At 43.5% G+C, this 20628-nt stretch overlaps 1 protein-coding gene across 17 annotated transcripts in view; it reads right to left on the reverse strand.

The window, feature by feature from the left end:
* UNC13A (unc-13 homolog A) overlaps positions 1 to 20628 on the reverse strand; it is a 701496-nt gene that overhangs the window by 113700 nt on the left and 567168 nt on the right. For all 17 annotated transcript variants that reach the window (XM_056572580.1, XM_056572660.1, XM_056572589.1 and 14 more), the window contains 5 exons: positions 15989 to 16132; positions 15325 to 15414; positions 12338 to 12415; positions 12032 to 12120; positions 10274 to 10426 (listed from right to left, as the gene is read on the reverse strand). In XM_056572580.1, coding sequence (XP_056428555.1) covers positions 10274 to 10426; positions 12032 to 12120; positions 12338 to 12415; positions 15325 to 15414; positions 15989 to 16132 — 554 coding nt within the window. The remainder of the gene's footprint in view (positions 1 to 10273; positions 10427 to 12031; positions 12121 to 12337; positions 12416 to 15324; positions 15415 to 15988; positions 16133 to 20628) is intronic.

Genomic DNA, 20628 nt, shown 5'->3' on the forward strand with positions numbered 1-20628 from the left:
GAATGGGCCAAAATATCAGCAACAGTGTGTGAAAACCTTGTGAAGACTTACAGAAATGTTTGACCTCTGTCATTGCCAACAAAGGGTATATAACAAAGTATTGAGATTAACTTTTGTTATTGACCAAATACTTTTTTTCCACCATAATTTGCTAATAAATTATTTAAAGATCAGACAATGTGATTTTATGTATTTTTTTTCTCATTAGGTCTCTCATAGTTGAGGTATACCTATGATGACAATTACAGGCTTCTCTCATCATCTTCCCATCTTAAGTGTGAGAACTTGCACAAATGGTGGCTGACTAAATACACTGTATTAATAAATAATTTGAATGTAACAGAAAAAAAAAACCTTCTTATCTCCAGTATCGGCATCTAATCTCTGCTGACAACTCACTTCCTGATGCTGCGGACGTGATGTTGCATTGCCGCTCTGTCACTCACTGGCCACTGCATTGTCTAGCCTCAGTCAATGATTGGTAGAGCGGCATTGTAATGTCATGTCTACACCTCCAGTAGGTGAGGTGTCATTGGAGACCGGGTGCCAATACTGGACGAGGGAGTAAGGGAGGGAAGTAGCAGCTTTTTCTATTTTATTTTACAGCCTGGCATGGCTTAAATTTAATTTTTTTTTGCGATAGTTCTCTTATTAGGTAACCCTGCCCTGTTCTGGCAGAATTTTTCAAGTGGATTTTCGGGGAAGAAAGTCCACCTCGAAAACTCAGCACTGTGCAGCGGAACCCCATTGCCTGCAATGGGACCCTGCTGCACCGGAATTTCAAAATGGAATTCCGCTTGGAAGTTTTGTAGTGTGAACATGGCCTAATTCTTATTTTTTTCTTCCACAGAACCATACTTTGTAGTGACTCCTTTCATTTTATTACTTAATGTGCGGTGCAACAAAAAAATATTATTTGAGTGTGTGTGTGTGGGGGGGGGGGGGGGGGTTCTGAAAAGAAACACACAATTTTGCAAATTTAGTGAGTTTTTATTTTTACATAGTGCACTTTACAATAAAGCTGACATGCTGTCTTTATTCTGTAGTTGACCTTTAGTATTGATAACGACATCTGAAGGGTAATGGCGGGCATCAGCATGATTGCTGATGTCTGCATTTGCCTCAAAGGGGACTTAGGATGTACAGTGCATAGTGAAAGTATTCAGTCCCCTTGAACTTTTTGACCTTTTGCCACATTTCAGGCTTCAAACATAAAGATATAAAACTGTAATTTTTTGTGAGGAATCAACAACAAGTGGGACACAATCATTAAGTGGAACGAAATTTATTGGATATTTCAAACTTTTTTAACAAATAAAAAACTAAAAAATTGGGTGTGCAAAATTATTCAGCCCCCTTAAGTTAATACTTTGTAGCACCACCTTTTGCTGCAATTACAGCTGTAAGTCACTTGGGGTATGTCTCTATCAGTTTTGCACATCGAGAGACTGAAATTTTTGCCCACTCCTCCTTGCAAAACAGCTCGAGCTCAGTGAAGTTGGATGGTGAGCGTTTGTGAACAGTAGTTTTCAGTTTGATTGGATTCAGGTCTGGACTTTGACTTGGCCATTCTAACACCTGGATATGTTTATTTGTGAACCATTCCATTGTAGATTTTGTTGTATGTTTTGCATCATTGTCTTGTTGGAAGACAAATCTCCTTTCCAGTCTCAGGTCTTTTGCAGACTCCATCAGGTTTTCTTCCACAATGGTCCTGTATTTGGCTCCATCCATCTTCCCATCAATTTTAACCTTCTTCCCTGTCCCTGCTGAAGAAAAGCAGGCCCAAACCGTGATGCTGCCACCACCATGTTTGACAGTGGGGATGGTGTGTTCAGGGTGATGAGCTGTGTTGCTTTTACGCCAAACATAATGTTTTGAATTGTTGCCAAAAAGTTCGATTTTGGTTTCATCTGACCAGAGCACCTTCTTCTACATGTTTGATGTGTCTCCCAGGTGGCTTGTGGCAAACTTTAAATAACATTTTTTATAGATATCTTTAAGAAATGGCTTTCTTCTTGCTACTTTTCCATAAAGGCCAGATTTGTGCAGTATACGACTGATTGTTGTCCTATGGACAGAGTCTCCCACCTCAGCTATAGATCTCTGCAGTTCATCCAGAGTAATCATGGGCCTCTTGGCTGCATCTCTGATCACTCTTCTCCTTTTATGAGCTTTAAGTTTAGAGGGACGGCCAGGTCTTCGTAGATTTGCAGTGGTCTGATACTCCTTCCATTTCAATATTATCGCTTGCACAGTGCTCCTTGGGATGTTTAAAGCTTGGGAAATCTTTTTGTATCCAAATCCGGCTTTAAACTTCTCCACAACAGTATCTCGGACCTGCCTGGTGTGTTCCTTGTTCTTCATGATGCTCTCTGCACTTTAAACGGACCTCTGAGACTATCAGTGCAGGTGCATTTATACGGAGACTTGATTACACACAGGTGGATTCTATTTATCATCATTAGTCATTTCGGTCAACATTGGATCATTCAGAGATGCTCACTGAACTTCTGGAGAGAGTTTGCTGCACTGAAAGTAAAGGGGCTGAATAATTTTGCATGCCCAATTTTTCAGTTTTTTATTTGTTAACAAAGTTTGAAATATCCAATAAATTTCGTTCCACTTCATGATTGTGTCCCACTTGTTGTTGATTCTTCAAAAAAAATTACAGTTTTATATCTTATATGTTTAAAGCCTGAAATGTGGCAAAAGGACAAAAAGTTCAAAGGGGCCAAATACTTTCACTATGCACTGTATCTGTTTGTCCTGGTGGGCCAAGTACCAGGTAGCCAGGGCGTACAGGTACGCTTTGCATCCTCTAGGAATTTTTACCATATTTCAATGTGTTTTAGGCCCATAATGTAATATGCTGGTTAAGGTTATAAAAGTGGGCCATGTGTAACTCTGTTTGATCAGAAGTGATACTGGCCTTTTGTTTCCCCTGTGATGTCCCTCTTTCATGTCAAGTGTGGATGTACTCATTTGAAGTACCCAACACATTCACAACTTTTTAGTGACAACTCACGTTGGAGAGTCAGACTCACTGACTGCAACAGGAGGTCTTCAACCAAAAAGGTGACATTCTGAACAAAGGGATATTCCATTTTCTAGTCATGAAAAAAACATCTAGTATTTAGGTTATGTTATATCTAAATACCTATTGCAAGAAGGGTCGATTCAAAAATATATTTAGAAACAGCAGTTTCAAGTTCATCCGGGATACCAAAAATTACCAAACCTGGCACAGACGGAAGGAGGAGATGTCGAGTTTTGTCCCTTTCAGACACATATTACAGTTCTACTTATGCGCCCACTGTTTCCGGCAGCAGAGCAGTTTAACACTGAGTGCGGCAGGCCAGCAAACTAAGCATTTAGTAACCAGCTCAGTGAAAGCGTGTCTCTTATGTTTATAGAGGTAGCTGTTCCGTTCACTGCAGACAGAGGTGGTGGTGTGTTCTCCTTGTTACTCTCTGGCGGAGTCACGTCGCATGTCACTTGGGCATGAGAGTCATGTCTGATTTTCTTTCCATGGCAGCCACTGCAGCACTCTTAAAGGGCTGCAGGGATTGCTCCTGATTGTACTTTACTTGATGGGGACATGGAGGTGAGCCACGAGCTGCACAACACCTACCAGAGAGCCACATGTGGCTTGCAAGCCGTGGTCTGTCCACCCCTGGGATATAAGAAATAATGCTGGCTGAGATGGATATGAATGGCTATGTTATAAATGTCCATCTAGAATCTCAAGATCTGATCTGCTTGCTGCCACCTAAGATGAGAGGCGCATGAATAGGTTAACATACCATGGAGAATAAATGGAGCGCTAAACTTAATTTCTTCAGAGGACATTCGTCTTTGGGTTCCCAATGGACATATGTAACTAAAGTTATCAACTATCCCGTAGATAGAGGATACATTTTTAGCATGAGGATATATGTTTAAAGAACTAAATCTGAAAAGTCTGATATAGTCTGAAAGAAATGAAAAAGAGGACATTATTTTCCTGGGAGAGACCCCCAGCGAATCCAACAATAAAGGGATTTTACAGCTTTCAACATTACCACATGGCTCCTGGGGGATCCCTGGTGGTTCAGTTAATCCACCACAGAGTTGTCGGTTTGAACTCTGACTGGATGACCCCAAAAGTGAGATCCAGTGAGACAGGGACACAAAAATCTGAAAGAAGCTTCTACTCTGGTGAGAAAATGAACAAAGATGCAGATGTGGCATCCTCCCGTAGATGCAGAGGTAAATAGTGTGAAAAGTTAGGTATCACGTACGGACAATAACTTTTTAAGCAAAAATAATAATAAACAAAAAACTGCTTTTATTGCCAGAATAGTAGTACATATGGACAATACGTTTCAAAGGGAGGGACAAAGTGATTCAGCCTACTGAGGCCCAAGATGTGCCTGACTGAGCTGTCCTTTTTTAAAACCCCTGGAAACAATTGGACAGGGGAATCGGAACAATCATGCCTTGATCCCCCATTCGAGAAAAAGACTCAAGTGGGAGCAAATTTTCAGACAGAGGAGGACTTGGAGCGAGTGGAGTGCATGAAAGCCTTACAGAAGCCAAAAAGCCATGGACCAAAGGAAGGTCGTTTTGAGGCAAAGGGAGGAGTCACCTGTTTAGAAGATGAACAAACAAACCATCCAGGCAAGCGTATAGCGATCACAGTTAATATAAATTTTATTAAACATTTATGCACAAAAAGACATTTAAAAGTCATAAAAAATGCTGAGATGTAGATGGAGTAATTAGCAGAATGCTACTGATTGAACCAACTAACAAGCGGGGACTACGCACATAGCATACACATGTAGTATATACAGGTCAGTGATACAGAGGACAATACTAAAAAAGGATCATAGTGATTGTGGTATATAAATAACAAGTAAGATAGCAAAGTGCATCAAGCATACAATCCATGTTACAATAAAGTCTAATAAAACTTACCTTGAACGTCTGGTCGCCATCCGCCCCTGGGTGACGCTGTAACTGCATCAGCCAGAGGAAGGAAGAAGACAATAACGCTGCTCACTGATCCCACAGCGGCAAAGGCCCTCCCTTGACACGCTCTGCACGTCATGCAGGAGGAGGGGGGACGGACGCAGAGCACGTCAGGGGAGGCAGGGCCTTTGCCGCTGCAGGATCGGTGAACGCTTTTATTGTCCTCTTCCTCTGGCTGACGTGGTTACAGCGTCACCCAGAGGCAGATGGTGACAGACGTTCGGGGTATGTTTTATTAGGCTTTATTGTAACATGGATTGTATGCTAGCATTAGCCCCTAATCACATGACTCTTGTGGAGGTATGGCCTATTTATTCATTGGCCAACCATGAACTGCTATAGGAAGACTTCCTTCTTCCATGATCATTTGATGCAACTTTTCTGTCAGGTGTTCATAGAACCTGTTTGTTATTGATTGTTGCACCATATATCAAGGAGGGTTGTTTGTTCCATGACCACGACCTGGATGAAGCCTTGGAACGAAACGTTGGGTTGTGGAGGCTCGCACGTTTTAACTTCTCCATTGTGGTAATGATATCTATTACCTGGTGATGCATACTTTACCTTTACTTTTAGTCACTTTGACCTTGTAATATATATGTTTGATGCACTTTGCTATCTTAGGCTGCATTCACACGGCCGTCTTACTTGCTATTTATATACCACAATCACTATGGTCCTTTCTAGTATTGTCATCTGTATCACTGACCTGTATGTACTACATGTGTATGCTATGTGCGTAGTCCCTGTTTGTTAGTCGGTTCCATCAGTAGCATTCTGCTAATTAGTCCATCTACATCTCAGGATTTTTTATGACTTTTAAATGTATGTCTTTTTGTGCATAAATGTTTAATAAAATTTATATTAACTTTGATCGCTATACGCTTGCCTTGATTGTTTGTTTGTTCATATTCCTTATGGCGCAGATCTATTACATTAGGGACGCATGGTCAAATTCAGTTTAGAAGATAATGGCCCTTATTTACTAAGAGTGGAGTGTAGGTTTCTTTGTGGGTTTTAATTCCCTACAATTTATTTTCCACGGCATTTACTAAGGTTTCCCTACAGTTTCCACTTTCCCTACATTTTGCTTTTTTTTTTTTTTTATACATGCTCTGACCTGTAGGGTTTTCCTCAGCTGAAATCCACCACATTTTCTGTGGAAACTTTAGTAAATATGTTGGGATTTTGAGAAAATGTCGGGAACACACCCCCTTTTAACACCGGTCATGCCCCCTTTTCGGGTTTTCTTAGCAAAATGGAGAGTTAGTTGGGTTTTTTCATTTCAGGCACAATTTCAGGCGCAATTTCAGGCGCAGACAGAATTTCAGGCGCAAATTCTGGCGCAGACAGAATTTCAGGCACAATTTCAGGCGCAGACAGAATTTCAGGCGCAATGCGCCCGAAAATGGCGCACGACCCGACATAACATGTCGGGTTTGCAATAGTAAATGAGGGCCAATAAGTAGCAAAAGTAAAAGGAGCAAAACCTTGCTGAAGCGTGAAACGATTCTGAGTAAGAGGTATGAAGGAGTTGGGAAGTAAGATTCAGAAGGTCTTCCTGTGGAGCCTTAAAGGGGTAGTCCAGTGGTGAAAAACTTATCCCCAATCCTAAGGATAGGGGATAAGTTTGAGTTCGCGGGGGGTCCGACCGCTGGGGCCCCCTGCGATCTCTCTGTACGGGGCCCCGGCTCTCCGCCGAGATAGCGGGTGTCGACCCCCGCACGAGGCGGCGGCCGACACGCCCCCTCAATACATCTCTATGGCAGAGCCGGAGATTGCCGAAGGCAGCGCTTCGGCTCTGCCATAGAGTTGTATTGAGGGGGCGTGTCGGTCGCCGTCTCGTGCGGCGGTCGACACGCCCCCTTCCCGCGGGCTGTCGGGGCTCCGTACAGGAGATCGCGGGGGGCCCCAGCGGTCGGACCCCCTGCGATCTGCAACTTATCCCCTATCCTTAAGATAGGGGATAAGTTGTAAACCACTGAGTCACCACTGGACTACTCCTTTAAGAATCTTCTCTGGTGAAGAAGAGCACACCTCGCAAAACCAGAAGGAGAGAGGGGCATGAGGCAGAACAAGCAGCCACAAAAATAGTTCTTTTTTAAAGTATTCAGTTTTTTGTCCACTGGGTCACTAGAAGAAGAAGAGGAATTTAGAGGCATGAAGGAGTTGGGAAGTGAAATTTAGAAGGTCTTTTTGTGGAGCGCCAAGAATCTTCTCTGGTAAAGTAGAGTACACCTCCCTAACCCAAGGAAGTGTGTAAGGCAGAACCAGCTGCCACAAAAACAGACTTTCAAAAGGACCAGTTTTTTTGTCCACTGGATCAATAGCAGAAAAGTCACTGGTTTGGGGGGTAACCTTGCACTTGAAATGAATCTATAATAAAGAAATAAAGGCAGCAAACCTGCAGTGCAGGTCATTTCTGCCTTCTACGAATGCTAGGCTAAAACTGGTTAGCCTAGCGCAGGTAGGAGGGGTATAGCCTGCCTAGGAAGAGAAAACACTTTTTTTTCTGCCTAGTGTCCCCTACTAGTGGCAACAGCTTATACCTACAGCATTGTGGCCCCTAATGCAATTCATGGGAAATATTTATTAATGGGGTACAGTTCTTCTAAGGAACAATGCATGACTGCACCAACCAAGAACTAATGACTATTTGATGCAAAATTCAAACATGGCTGATTTGTTTTTAGATTATGACAATTGGTCACTAGTCAGCTAAAATCATTGGGTAAAATTAATCAAAACTTGAACAAAGTAAACGTTGCCCAGTTGCCCATAGCAACCAACAAAATAGCTTATTTCCCTCTTAAAAAGGCCTCTGAAAAACAAAAGAAACATATGGGATAGGTTGCTATGGGCAATTCGTCAACACTTCCTTACGTCAGCACCGGTTTTGATAAATCGTCCCATTGTTCATTGTTAAAGCGTACCCGTCAGATCACTCAAAAAAAAAAAAAAAAAAAAAAACTGTTATATGTTGCTCAGTATCTCATCCTGATCATAGACATGTACTTTGTATGTGTCTGTGACCTACATTTCTCTCAGAATTAGCTTTATTTCTGAAATGCCTTAATTTTATCCCCCAGAAGCAGGGGGGCGGGTACTCACTGTGATAGCCACTCCCCCTCCCTCTCCTCAGTCCAGTGCTTCCCAACCAGGGTGCCTCCAGCTGTTGCAAAACCAAAACTCCCAGCATGCCTGCACAGCCAAATGATGTGTGGGCATGCTGGGAGCTGTAGTTTTGCAACAGCTGGAGGTAGTCCCGCTTTATCTCACACACATGCTTCATATATTCTTACACATACACATTAGATAGACACACTGATATACACAGATACACATATATCCACACACACACACACATACATACTTGGACACTTACTATTTCATCTGCAATGCATGTTTCTGCCTCTCTCATTGATGTTTGCTGTGTGAGAGATGGCAGCAGTCTTCCTGCCCCTCCCCCTCTCCTTCTCTTCACATGAGTCTCTGCAGTGTGTATAGCCCCTCCCCCCTCCAAAACGTTCTGGAGTCCAGGACGAAGCAGTGTTAACAGAAGCACTGAATGCATTCCAGGAGGCAGAGGGGGCAGTTTTCTGACTGTCTTTTTCACTATGAAAAACTGAACATTTTCTAATGAAAGCAATTGCAAAACCTATTGTTTTTGCATGCTTTACAACATATCAAAAGTTTTTATATCTGACAGTGCCTATTTAAATTATCATTTCGATTATCATCCATTTTAGTAACATAGTTCATAAGGTTGAAAAAAGACCAGAGTCCATCAAGTTCAACCTATAACCCTAATGAGCCCCTACTGAGTTGAGTTGATCCAGAGGAAGGCAAAAAACCCTCATACTAGAGGTAAAAATTCCTTCCCAACTCCAAATATGGCAGTCAGAATAACTCCCTGGATCAATGTTCTGTCCCTATAAATCTAGTATACATAACCAGCGATGTTATTATTCTCCAAAAGTGCATCCAGACCCCCTTTGAATTCTTTTACAGAGTTCACCATGACCACCACCTCAGGCAGAGAATTCCACAGTCTCATTGCTCTTATAGTAAAGAACCCCCATCTGTGCTGGTGTAGAAACCTTCTTTCCTGTAACGTAGAGGATGCCCCCTTGTTATAGATACAGTCCTGGGTATAAATAGATCATGGGAGAGATCTCTATACTGCCCCTTGATATATTTATACATAGTTATTAGGTCTCCCCTAAGCCTTCTTTTTTCTAAACTAAATAACCCCAATTCTGCTAATCTTTCTGGGTACTGTAGTCCTCCCATTCCCCGTATTACCCTGGTTGCCCGTCTTTGAACCCTCTCCAGCTCCACTATATCTTTCTTGTACACTGGTGCCCAGTGCTGTACACAGTATTCCATGTGTGGTCTGACTAATGATTTGTACAGCGGTAGAATTATTTTCTTGTCGTGGGCATCTATGCCCCTATTGATGCACCCCTTAATTTTTTAGCCTTGGCAGCAGCTGCCCGACACTGGTCACTACAGCTAAATTTACTATTAACTAAGGGTATGTTCACACTGAGGAATTGGAGAGGAATTTCCACGAGTAATTCTGCTCGCTTTTTCCTCTCCAGTTCACACTGAGGAATTTCCTCAAGCGGAATTCTGATGAGGAAGTCTGTTCCACTTGAAGAAAGAACATGTTCTTTCTTTCAGGCGGAATCAGTGTCGTTCCCCCATAGAGATCAATGTTATTATATTTTCACGAGTCAGAAGCATTTCCACGTGGAATAAGCGTTGAATTTGCGCGAAATTTCCGCATGAAAAAATAAATAAAAATTTTTATGAATAGAAATACTTAATACTCCTCCTCCGCATGAAACCTGCATTTCCGCGCGAAATTCCACGCAAAATCTCTGTGAGTTCTTGTGGAAAAGTAACAATATTTTGAGGCAGAAAATTTCTGCTTGATTTCCGCCCCAATTCCTCAGTGTGAACATACCCTAAGACTCCTAAATCCTTTTCCATGTCAGTCGTCCCAAGTGTGCTCCCATTTAATACATAATCCCAGCCCGGATTTTTTTTCCCCATGTGCATAACCTTACATTTATCAGTGTTGAACCTCATCTGCCACTTCTCAGCCCAAACCTCCAACCTATCCAGATCCATTTGTAACAGTGCACTGTCCTCTATAGTGTTTACCACTTATAGACCCTTATGTGGGCAACTTTATAATGCATGGCATATGTATGGCATGTCTTTACAAGTATACCATTTCCCCTCTTACTTGCTGTCTAATGGATCCAGAATAGGCTGTAAAACATTGTCAGCATCTTGGGCCACACTGCTGCAGTTACTGGCAGGTACGTTTCCAGTCCCTTTAACCTGACTCAGGATGTCTCCCATTTGTTTCACACACTCCTCTATGTGTGGTTGGAAACTGCAAAGAGGTGTTAAAAAACAGAAAACCAGATTAGGTTTATAATGTGGAATTATGTGGAAGACATTTTACACATGGGGGGGTTTATCAAAACCTGTGCAGAGGAAAAGTTTAACAGTTACCCATAGCAACCAATCAGATTGCTTCTTGATTTAAAAAAAAAAAATAAAAAATATGCATCTGAAGAATTAAAGAAGCAATCTGATCAGTTGCCATCATCAACTGCGCACTGGCCGCAAATGCTGGCCATATTGTTATGTTATGCGCTCTGATCGCACACGCTGGCCGTGAGCGCATGGTCCCGTTACCTGCTGCTGCCGGCAGGGATGGGACTTGCATCGCGGGACGCACCAGCATGCGAGCCCCAGTCCGTTACTCACCTGGTGCTTCTCCTGCCCCAGCCTCTGCCTCACTGCTCCGGCACGCGTGTCCCCAACCCCTAGGGCACGTGCGCACCGGAGCTTTAAGATTTAAAAGGGCCAGTGCGCTCATTAGTGTGATTCACCTGTGGCTCATTTATATATTCCTCCACCCTCCTCACTCCACTGCCGGATCTTTGTTGCCTTGAGCCTGAGAGAAAGCATTCCTGTTTCTGCCTTGCCATGTATCTGATCCTTCCCTTTGTGACTCGACCTTGGTTCTCTGCCACCTGCCTATTGAACTCCTGCTATGTCCTGACTACGCAATCGTACCGCCTGCCCTGATCTTCTGCTATCCAGACTACGAGTTGCCTTATGCGTCCTGTGCCTTGTATCTCCTCAGCCGCCTGTGTGGTTGAGCCGTGCCAGGGGTAGCGACCTGGGTGCCGCTTTGCGGCGGGCTCTGGTGAGAAACAGCGGCACCTTAGGTCATCTGCCACACAGGTCCAGTGGATCCACATCCACCGGGGTTCTGTCTTCTGAAACGTGAGTTTTACTGTTATTTTTTCCTCTGCATAAGTTTTAAAGGGAAACTGTTATCAGTGTCACCCACACTAACCTGTTGGTACAGGCAAGTAGTGCAGGTGACACTGATGACAATGATACTCACCTACCCCAGATCCTTGGTCCCGCGCTCCTGCTGTGCATCAAGCCTGCGGACAGATTTAGTGTAGGGTCACAAGTAATGGATCTGCAGGGTATTTTATGTTGCGGATCCACCGGTGACCGGGCCCATAGTGTGCCACAGCTGTTGCCACCCCTCGCCCTGCCTACTTGCAGCGAGTCACCGAGTGCATTGCAGTGTTCTCAGACATCGTGGAGCAGCCGCAATGTTTGAGTACACTGCTCATGCACGCAGCGACTCGCAGGCCCCTGTTTGGCTTCTCGGAGTGGTGGATTGCCACTGCAAGCAGGCCAGGGAGCGGGGTGAGGGGTGGCAACAGCTGGAGTCACAATAAGGGTTGTGTCACCGACGGATCGAAGTGTAAAATACGTGTGACCCTACTCCAAAAATGATAACAGACAAACGAGACCATGGATCGGGGTAGGTAAGTATAGTTATCATCAGTGTCACCCGTACTGCTTGCCTGTGCCAACAGGTAAGAGCGGGTGACACTGATGACAGTTTTCCTTTAATAAATCTTCCCCATTTTATGGTAGACAAAAATGTGGTATTTTTACTCACCTTGTGGCAAACACTCTGCTGAGCTCATCCAGTACGTTGTTGAGTTTCACCTGCAATTCCTTTAGAATGTCACTGGTTTCTGGATCCAACTAAAGATTCAACATGTAAACATAAAAGTTCACTCAAATGTTTACTGCAGAAACAGCACACCACTATATTCCCATACACAGTCTTTATTGCTTTATTTAGGTTCTTTATTGCTTTATTTAGGTCTTATTATATATTAAACAAATGTTATTAGATGTAAATCTATTTTAAACTCTGGTGGTTAGCATGGAAAAAGGGACAGTCTTATGAATCACTCACTTCTTTCCCACCCATTGCTTCAAACATTTTCTCCAGTTGGACCCGAAGTTGTTGTATGTTATTCATTAATATACATGGCTGTAAAGATATAAAGACTGATTAAAATAAGGTCAGTTTATAAAAACATTTTACATAGATGAACAGTGTCAATGTTTTAGCATATAGTTGTTGGCAAATATTATTAAAGCAGTTTCACCAACAGGGTCCACAGTTGGGGATCGTGACTCTTAGTCAGGGAGGAAGGGAGGGGCGGTAATAACAGAATCCTCCCTGCTGTGCCCAACCTGACATACTGAGGGTCAGAGATCTCCACACACAACAAGAGTGACTGCCCAACTAGGATCTTCTCTGTAAATGCTGGAGGTGTAGGGTAGGATCTGTGATGAGGTGACAATAATATGACTAGTTTATGTGAGGATGAAGCTTAGCAGGATATAAGATTGTGGCTGAAGGATCTGGGATGATGATGATCATGTGACAGGAATGGGCGGAGCTTAGCAGCTGTTTGTTGAATTAAAGTTCAGTTAAATAGGAAAAACTGCAGCTAGACCCATTTGAGGATAGGTAAGTATTTAGTTTTTTTTCTTTGTAATGCTGCCACATATGGGGACAGGAAGGGGAATTATTATTATATGGGGGCTGTACGTAAACACACACATAAAAGTAGGTATCTGAAATGACTTAGTAATGAAATGACTTGGTATAGAAAAGGTGGTTAAGGTATGGTTATGGCACCACACATGTTTTAGCATATACTTTTTTTTAGGGGTTTTTATTCCTTGGTTACTGTAACTTTTGCATGATTTATTCTGCTTTTCTTTACTAAGTCATTTCATTACTGAGTCATTTCAGATACCTACTTTTACGTGTGTGTTTACATTTTTATATATTTATTCTGAGATTTAATAGTCATCCATTAGTCCTGACATACCTACAGTCTGTGCTCTGGTGTCTTCTTTTTTATTAGAATTTGTGTTTTTAATATGATTATTTAATAAAGTATCAATTTGTCTATATATTATTGTGGTGTACATTTATTTTTTTTTTTTTTTTGGTGTGACATTTTATATGTGCATTATTACCTACGTTTGAGTAGTGTAATTTTTGTATGGTGATAAGTACTAATTTATTGGCCCTGATTTACTATTCTATACTCGACTTGTTCGCCAAAATGTATTGCATTACACCACAAATTGTGTCTGCACCAGAATTTGTGACAAAATAAATAAATAAACTGACAAATTCTCCATTTTCCCAGCGTATGCTGGGAAAAGGGGGCTTGGGTGTCGAAAAGGGGACACGTTCTTGACATTTTAGAAAAAATCCCAACATATATACTAATGTTTCCACAGAAAATGTGGTGGATTTGGGCTCTGGAAAACCCGACAGCTCAGAGCAGTTGTAAAAAAAGGGCAAAACGTAGGAAAACATTAGTAAATACTGTAGAAAAATATCTGTCAGAAAACAAAACCCACAAAGAAAACTACACTAGAATCAGGGCCATTGTGTCAGATATTTTGGTAAACTAAATAGTATACAGTACTTATCCTCATTCCTGTTTTACAAGGTTAAAACATGGGATATCAAAAGTAAATGAGCTTTGTAGCACGGTACAGTCTATAGAGGATGTGCATAAGTTACAAGATGACTTGGATAGACTAAGTGTCTGGGCATCCACTTGGCAAATGAGGGTCAATGTGGATAAATGTAAAGTTATGCATCTGGGTACTAATAACCTGCATGCGTCGTATGTCTTAGGGGGGATTAAACTGGCAGAGTCACTGGTAGAGAAGGATCTGGGTGTACTTGTAGATCACAGACTACAGAATAGCATGCAATGTCAGGCTGCTGCTTCCAAAGCTGGCAGGATACTGTCATGTATAAAAAGAGGCATGGACTCGAGGGACAGGGACATAATACTCCCCCTTTATAAAGCATTGGTACGGCCTCACCTGGAATATGCTGTTCAGTTTTGGTTACCAGTCCATAAAAGGGACACTGTGTTGCTGGAAAGGGTGCAGAGATGCGTGACTAAACTAATATGGGGCATGGAACATCTTAGCTATGAGGAGCGATTAAAGGAGTTACAATTGTTTAGTCTTGAGAAAAGACGTTTAAGGGGGGATATGATAAACGTATATAAATATATTATATCCGTGTGGTGGATGGGGGGACAAATTTTGATCAAAGATTGCGCTAAGAGCCATTTTTTGACCAAGAGTGCTGTTGCAACTTTTTTTGTACATTTTTTATTTGCCACAGCAGCGGGCACCTGTGTATTAGGTTGTTGTGCTGGCTATTTTTCCTTTTGTTTTTACTTTGTAAGTTGGGGGGTGTGGCACCCTCTTTAGCCGTGCACCCCACCCCTCTCAGACTGGAGGTGGTTTAGTCAATGGCTGATCCAACATGTCACACAGTCAGAGGCTATATGCACAGCAGAGGTGAGTTATCATGTTAGGGTACCATCCGATATGAGGCCACCTTCGCGTGGTGGATGGGGGGGACACATTTTGATCAAAGAGTGCGCTAAGAGCCTCCATTTTTTGACCAAGAGTGCTGTTGCAACTTTCTTTTTTGTAAATATATTAATGGCCCATGCAAAACATATGGAGAAAAACTGTTCCAGGTTAAGCCCCCTCAAAGGACAAGGGGGCACTCCCTCCGTTTGGAGAAGAGAGGGTTTAGTCTCAAGGGGCGACACGCCTTCTTTACCATAAGAACTGTGAATTTATGGAACAGTCTACCTCAGGAACTAGTCACAGCAGGAACGATTAATAAATTTAAAACAGGGTTAGATAGATTCCTGAAACAAATTAACATTAATGCTTATGCAGAAATATAAAATCCCATCCCTTCCCCCAATATTCCACCACACCCCTACCCTTCAATTCCCTGGTCGAACTTGATGGACGTTTGTCTTTTTTCGACCGTACTAACTATGTAACTATGTAAAATTGTATAACTTGTATGGTGCAATGACACATTACCACTTTCTCTTCTTTCTTCTCTTTGGAACAATGAGAGGCAAAGTCTTTGGAGATTATATCTGCATATTGAAGGAGGATATTACTGATTGTCTAGAAAAAATGCAAGAAAAAAACCATAAGGTGCACTGTATGGTGATAAAAGAGATACCATAAAGGAATTTTTCAAGGGTTTAACTAACTGTTACATTTCCATAGTGCTTTAGATTTAGAAATCCAATGGTAATAGCTTGTTTAAAATATTTACACATTATTTTACACTTGCACTGTGCAAACACATAAAACTGAATGGTGAAGATTTAGCAAAACCTTTGCAGGGGAACAGCAGAGCAGTCGCTTAGCACTTCTAATCATTAGATTCCAACTTTTATTTTTCAGAGGCCTTTTTAAAATTGAAATAAGCAAACTGATTGGTTGCTATGGGCAACTGCACCACTATTCCTCTGCACAAGTTATAAATCCCCCCTAATAATTGCAGGATAAAATAGAAAAACTGATGTGGCAATGAAATTTAATGTTGTAAAAGTCAAGTAGTTAAGATAATGTTTACGTATGGTTAATTAAAAAGTTTAATTTATTTTTTATAAAAAGAAGCTTATAGAAAAACCCCAAGAAGAAATATGATACAAGCATACAAGACATAAAATAGAATTTAGAGTGCTTATACCTTGGCAAATCTGCGCATATAATGTCCGACAATTTGAGGATCTGGACATTCCAGTTTTTTTATTATCTCAAAGCTTTGGTTGAGTTGTGAGAAGACATCCACCACGGAGCAGGAGAAGAGAGCATGTTCTGAGGTCTGCTGAAACTGTAATGGAAGTGGAGACAATGCTTATGTATTCTGAATAAAGACTAACAAAACCAGGAATAAATCAGAAAAGGAGATGTAAAATTTTTCCATTACATGTTCTCCAGGTTCCAATTTTAGTTTTCGCTTAAAGGAGTAGTTCAGTGGTGAAAAACTTATCCCCTATCCCAAGGATAGGGGATAAGTTTCAGATCACGGGGGTCCAACCGCTGGAGCCCCCCCTGCCATCTCCTGTACAGCCTGTGGGAAGGGGGCGTGTTGACCACCGTACGAAGCGGCGTCTGACACACCCCCTCAATACAACTCTATGGCAGAGCCGGAGCGCTGCCTTCGACAATCTCCGGCTCTGCCATAGGGATGTATTGAGGGGGCGTGTTGGCCGCTGCTTCGTGCACTGATCAACACGCGCTATCTGGCCAGCGAGCCGGGGCCCCGTACAGGGAGATCGCGGGGGGCCCCAGCGGTCGCCCCCACGCGATCTGAAACTTATCCCCTATCCTTAGGATAGGCGATAAGTTTTTCACCACTGGACTACCCCTTTAAACAGATGGATAAAAGATATTGATCAAATCTGCAGTGTGTGAAACAGGCTTACGTGTGATGGATATCTAATCATAGCTGCTCTACCATCAACCCTTCAAGGACAGGCAGCAAAATCAAATAAAGATTGCATCAAACAATAATAATAATAAAGAGGCATGTTATATCTATAAAACCCTACTTTCCATACAAGAGGTATGTGTAAAAAAAATAAAAGGTATGGAATGTGACAATTAGAGATGAGCGAACTTTTGAAAAATTCAATTCGGCCAATTTGCCGAATTTTCAGGAAAAATCGACTTTATTTGCGGTGAATCTGTATTAAAAACGTCTATTTCTGGCCTACAGAGAGCCTCAATAGGGGGGTAGAACAGTTTGCTTTGTTCTAACACGCATAGGGAGTGTGCTGTGTTAGTGAAATAATACTGTTATTCAGTATGACATGCAGATTACAGGCATCGCTATTAGAATCACTGGCACAGAGCGTCTGAATGTGGCAGCAGGGAGACCATATGGCGTCAAAATTGAAAAGAGTAAATAGATTTTTGAATGTCATTTTTATTTAATTAGAATTTATTTAAATTTTTTGAGTACCCTTTCTGGTGAGCATCGAGCTGGCGGTACTAACCCTGCAAACGTAAGTACTGTGGGATCATCAAGATGTACAATTCTTAAATGTTCTATAAGATCTAGGGACCCTACACCTGTGTGGTCAGATTTGAAGTGCTCACATACTCTAACATTGGCAACAAATTTTGTCATCTAGATATTAAAGTGTCCACAAGGACATAAAATGGCATAGACTACGTATTTTGTTTTACATTTTTTTTATTATACATTCCGTATTTCCTAGATGTATATACTTTACCTCCATATTAAACCTACAATGTGTACATAGATTACAATGTTGGTTGCCAAAGGGTAATGAGTTTTCTAACCAGGAGCTGCTGTTTACTTTAAATGGATTTGTACCTAGGACACTTGCTAATGTGAGATTTCTGAGGAAAAAAGCTACTTCTGTTAAGTCAGGGTCCCCTTCAACAATGCCAGTGAAGGTATATTGACGACTAGACCACACAGTGAGTGCATGGGGAAATGTTTAAAAGAAACATCCCTTTAACACCATTTAACATCTTTTATCACCAACATTGTAAATAAGTCCAATGTACGACCTGGTTTAAATGGTGGACTAAAGGTGGACTTCTTCCCACAAACAAATACCTGAGTTTGGTCTATGATGCTAGTAGGGGTTAATGCAACTGTTACGCCGAGCGCTCCGGGTCCCCGCTCCTCCCCGGAGCGCTCGCTTCTCTCTCGCTACCGCAGCGCTCCGGGCAGCTCCACTGACCCGGTGCGCTGCGATACCGTCTCCAGCCGGGATGCGATTCGCGATGCGGGTAGCGCCCGCTCGCGATGCGCATCCCGGCTCCCGTACCTGACTCGCTCTCCGTCTGTCCTGTCCCGGCGCGCGCGGCCCCGCTCCCTAGGGCGCGCGCGCGCCGGGTCTCTGCGATTTAAAGGGCCACTGCGCCGCTGATTGGCGCAGTGGTTCCAATTAGTGTGTTCACCTGTGCACTCCCTATTTATACCTCACTTCCCCTTCACTCCCTCGCCGGATCTTGTTGCCATTGTGCCAGTGAAAGCGTTTCCTTGTGTGTTCCTAGCCTGTGTTCCAGACCTCCTGCCGTTGCCCCCGACTACGATCCTTGCTGCCTGCCCCGACCTTCTGCTACGTCCGACCTTGCTTCTGTCTACTCCCTTGTACCGCGCCTATCTTCAGCAGTCAGAGAGGTTGAGCCGTTGCTAGTGGATACGACCTGGTCACTACCGCCGCAGCAAGACCATCCCGCTTTGCGGCGGGCTCTGGTGAATACCAGCAGTGACTTAGAACCGATCCACTAGCACGGTCCACGCCAATCCCTCTCTGGCACAGAGGATCCACTACCTGCCAGCCGGCATCGTGACAGTAGATCCGGCCATGGATCCCGCTGAAGTTCCTCTGCCAGTTGTCGCCGACCTCACCACGGTGGTCGCCCAGCAGTCACAACAGATAGCGCAACAAGGCCAACAGCTGTCTCAACTGACCGTGATGCTACAGCAGCTACTACCACAGCTTCAGCAATCATCTCCTCCGCCAGCTCCTGCACCTCCTCCGCAGCGAGTGGCCGCTTCTGGTCTACGACTATCCTTGCCGGATAAATTTGATGGGGACTCTAAATTCTGCCGTGGCTTTCTTTCCCAATGTTCACTGCACTTGGAGATGATGTCGGACCAGTTTCCTACTGAAAGGTCTAAGGTGGCTTTCGTAGTCAGCCTTCTGTCTGGAAAAGCTCTGTCATGGGCCACACCGCTCTGGGACCGCAATGACCCCGTCACTGCCTCTATACACTCCTTCTTCTCGGAAATTCGAAGTGTCTTTGAGGAACCTGCCCGAGCCTCTTCTGCTGAGACTGCCCTGTTGAACCTGGTCCAGGGTAATTCTTCCGTTGGCGAGTACGGCGTACAATTCCGTACTCTTGCTTCAGAATTATCCTGGAATAATGAGGCCCTCTGCGCGACCTTTAAAAAAGGCCTATTCAGCAACATTAAAGATGTTCTGGCCGCACGAGAAATCCCTGCTAACCTACATGAACTCATCCATCTTGCCACTCGCATTGACATGCGTTTTTCCGAAAGGCGTCAGGAGCTCCGCCAGGATATGGACTTTGTTCGCACAAGGCGTTTTTTCTCCCCGGCTCCTCTCTCCTCTGGTCCCCTGCAATCCGTTCCTGTGCCTCCCGCCGTGGAGGCTATGCAGGTCGACCGGTCTCGCCTGACACCTCAAGAGAGGACACGACGCCGCATGGAGAATCTCTGCCTGTACTGTGCCAGTACCGAACACTTCCTGAAGGATTGTCCTATCCGTCCTCCCCGCCTGGAAAGACGTACGCTGACTCCGCACAAAGGTGAGACAGTCCTTGATGTCTACTCTGCTTCTCCACGTCTTACTGTGCCTGTGCGGATATCTGCCTCTGCCTTCTCCTTCTCTACTATGGCCTTCTTGGATTCCGGATCTGCAGGAAATTTTATTTTGGCCTCTCTCGTCAACAGGTTCAACATCCCAGTGACCAGTCTCGCCAGACCCCTCTACATCAATTGTGTAAACAATGAAAGATTGGACTGTACCATACGTTTCCGCACGGAGCCCCTTCTAATGTGCATCGGACCTCATCACGAGAAGATTGAATTTTTGGTCCTCCCCAATTGCACTTCCGAAATCCTCCTTGGACTACCCTGGCTTCAACTCCATTCCCCAACCCTGGATTGGTCCACTGGGGAGATCAAGAGTTGGGGGCCCTCTTGTTTCAAGGACTGCCTAAAACCGGTTCCCAGTACCCCTTGCCGTGACTCTGTGGTTCCCCCTGTAACCGATCTCCCTAAGGCCTATATGGACTTTGCGGATGTTTTTTGCAAAAAACAAGCTGAGACTCTACCTCCTCACAGGCCTTATGATTGTCCTATTGACCTCCTCCCGGGCACTACTCCACCCCGGGGCAGAATCTATCCTTTGTCCGCCCCAGAGACTCTTGCTATGTCGGAGTACATCCAGGAAAATTTAAAAAAAGGCTTTATCCGTAAATCCTCCTCTCCTGCCGGAGCCGGATTTTTCTTTGTGTCCAAAAAAGATGGCTCTCTACGTCCTTGCATTGACTACCGCGGTCTTAATAAAATCACGGTAAAGAACCGCTACCCCCTACCCCTCATCTCTGAACTCTTTGATCGCCTCCAAGGTGCCCACATCTTTACCAAACTGGACTTAAGAGGTGCTTATAATCTCATCCGCATCAGAGAGGGGGATGAATGGAAAACGGCATTTAACACTAGAGATGGACACTTTGAGTATCTGGTCATGCCCTTTGGCCTGTGCAACGCCCCTGCCGTCTTCCAAGACTTTGTTAATGAAATTTTTCGTGATC

The sequence above is a fragment of the Hyla sarda genome, chromosome 1 (genome assembly GCF_029499605.1).
Source record: "Hyla sarda isolate aHylSar1 chromosome 1, aHylSar1.hap1, whole genome shotgun sequence".
NCBI classification, from domain to species: Eukaryota; Metazoa; Chordata; class Amphibia; order Anura; family Hylidae; genus Hyla; species Hyla sarda.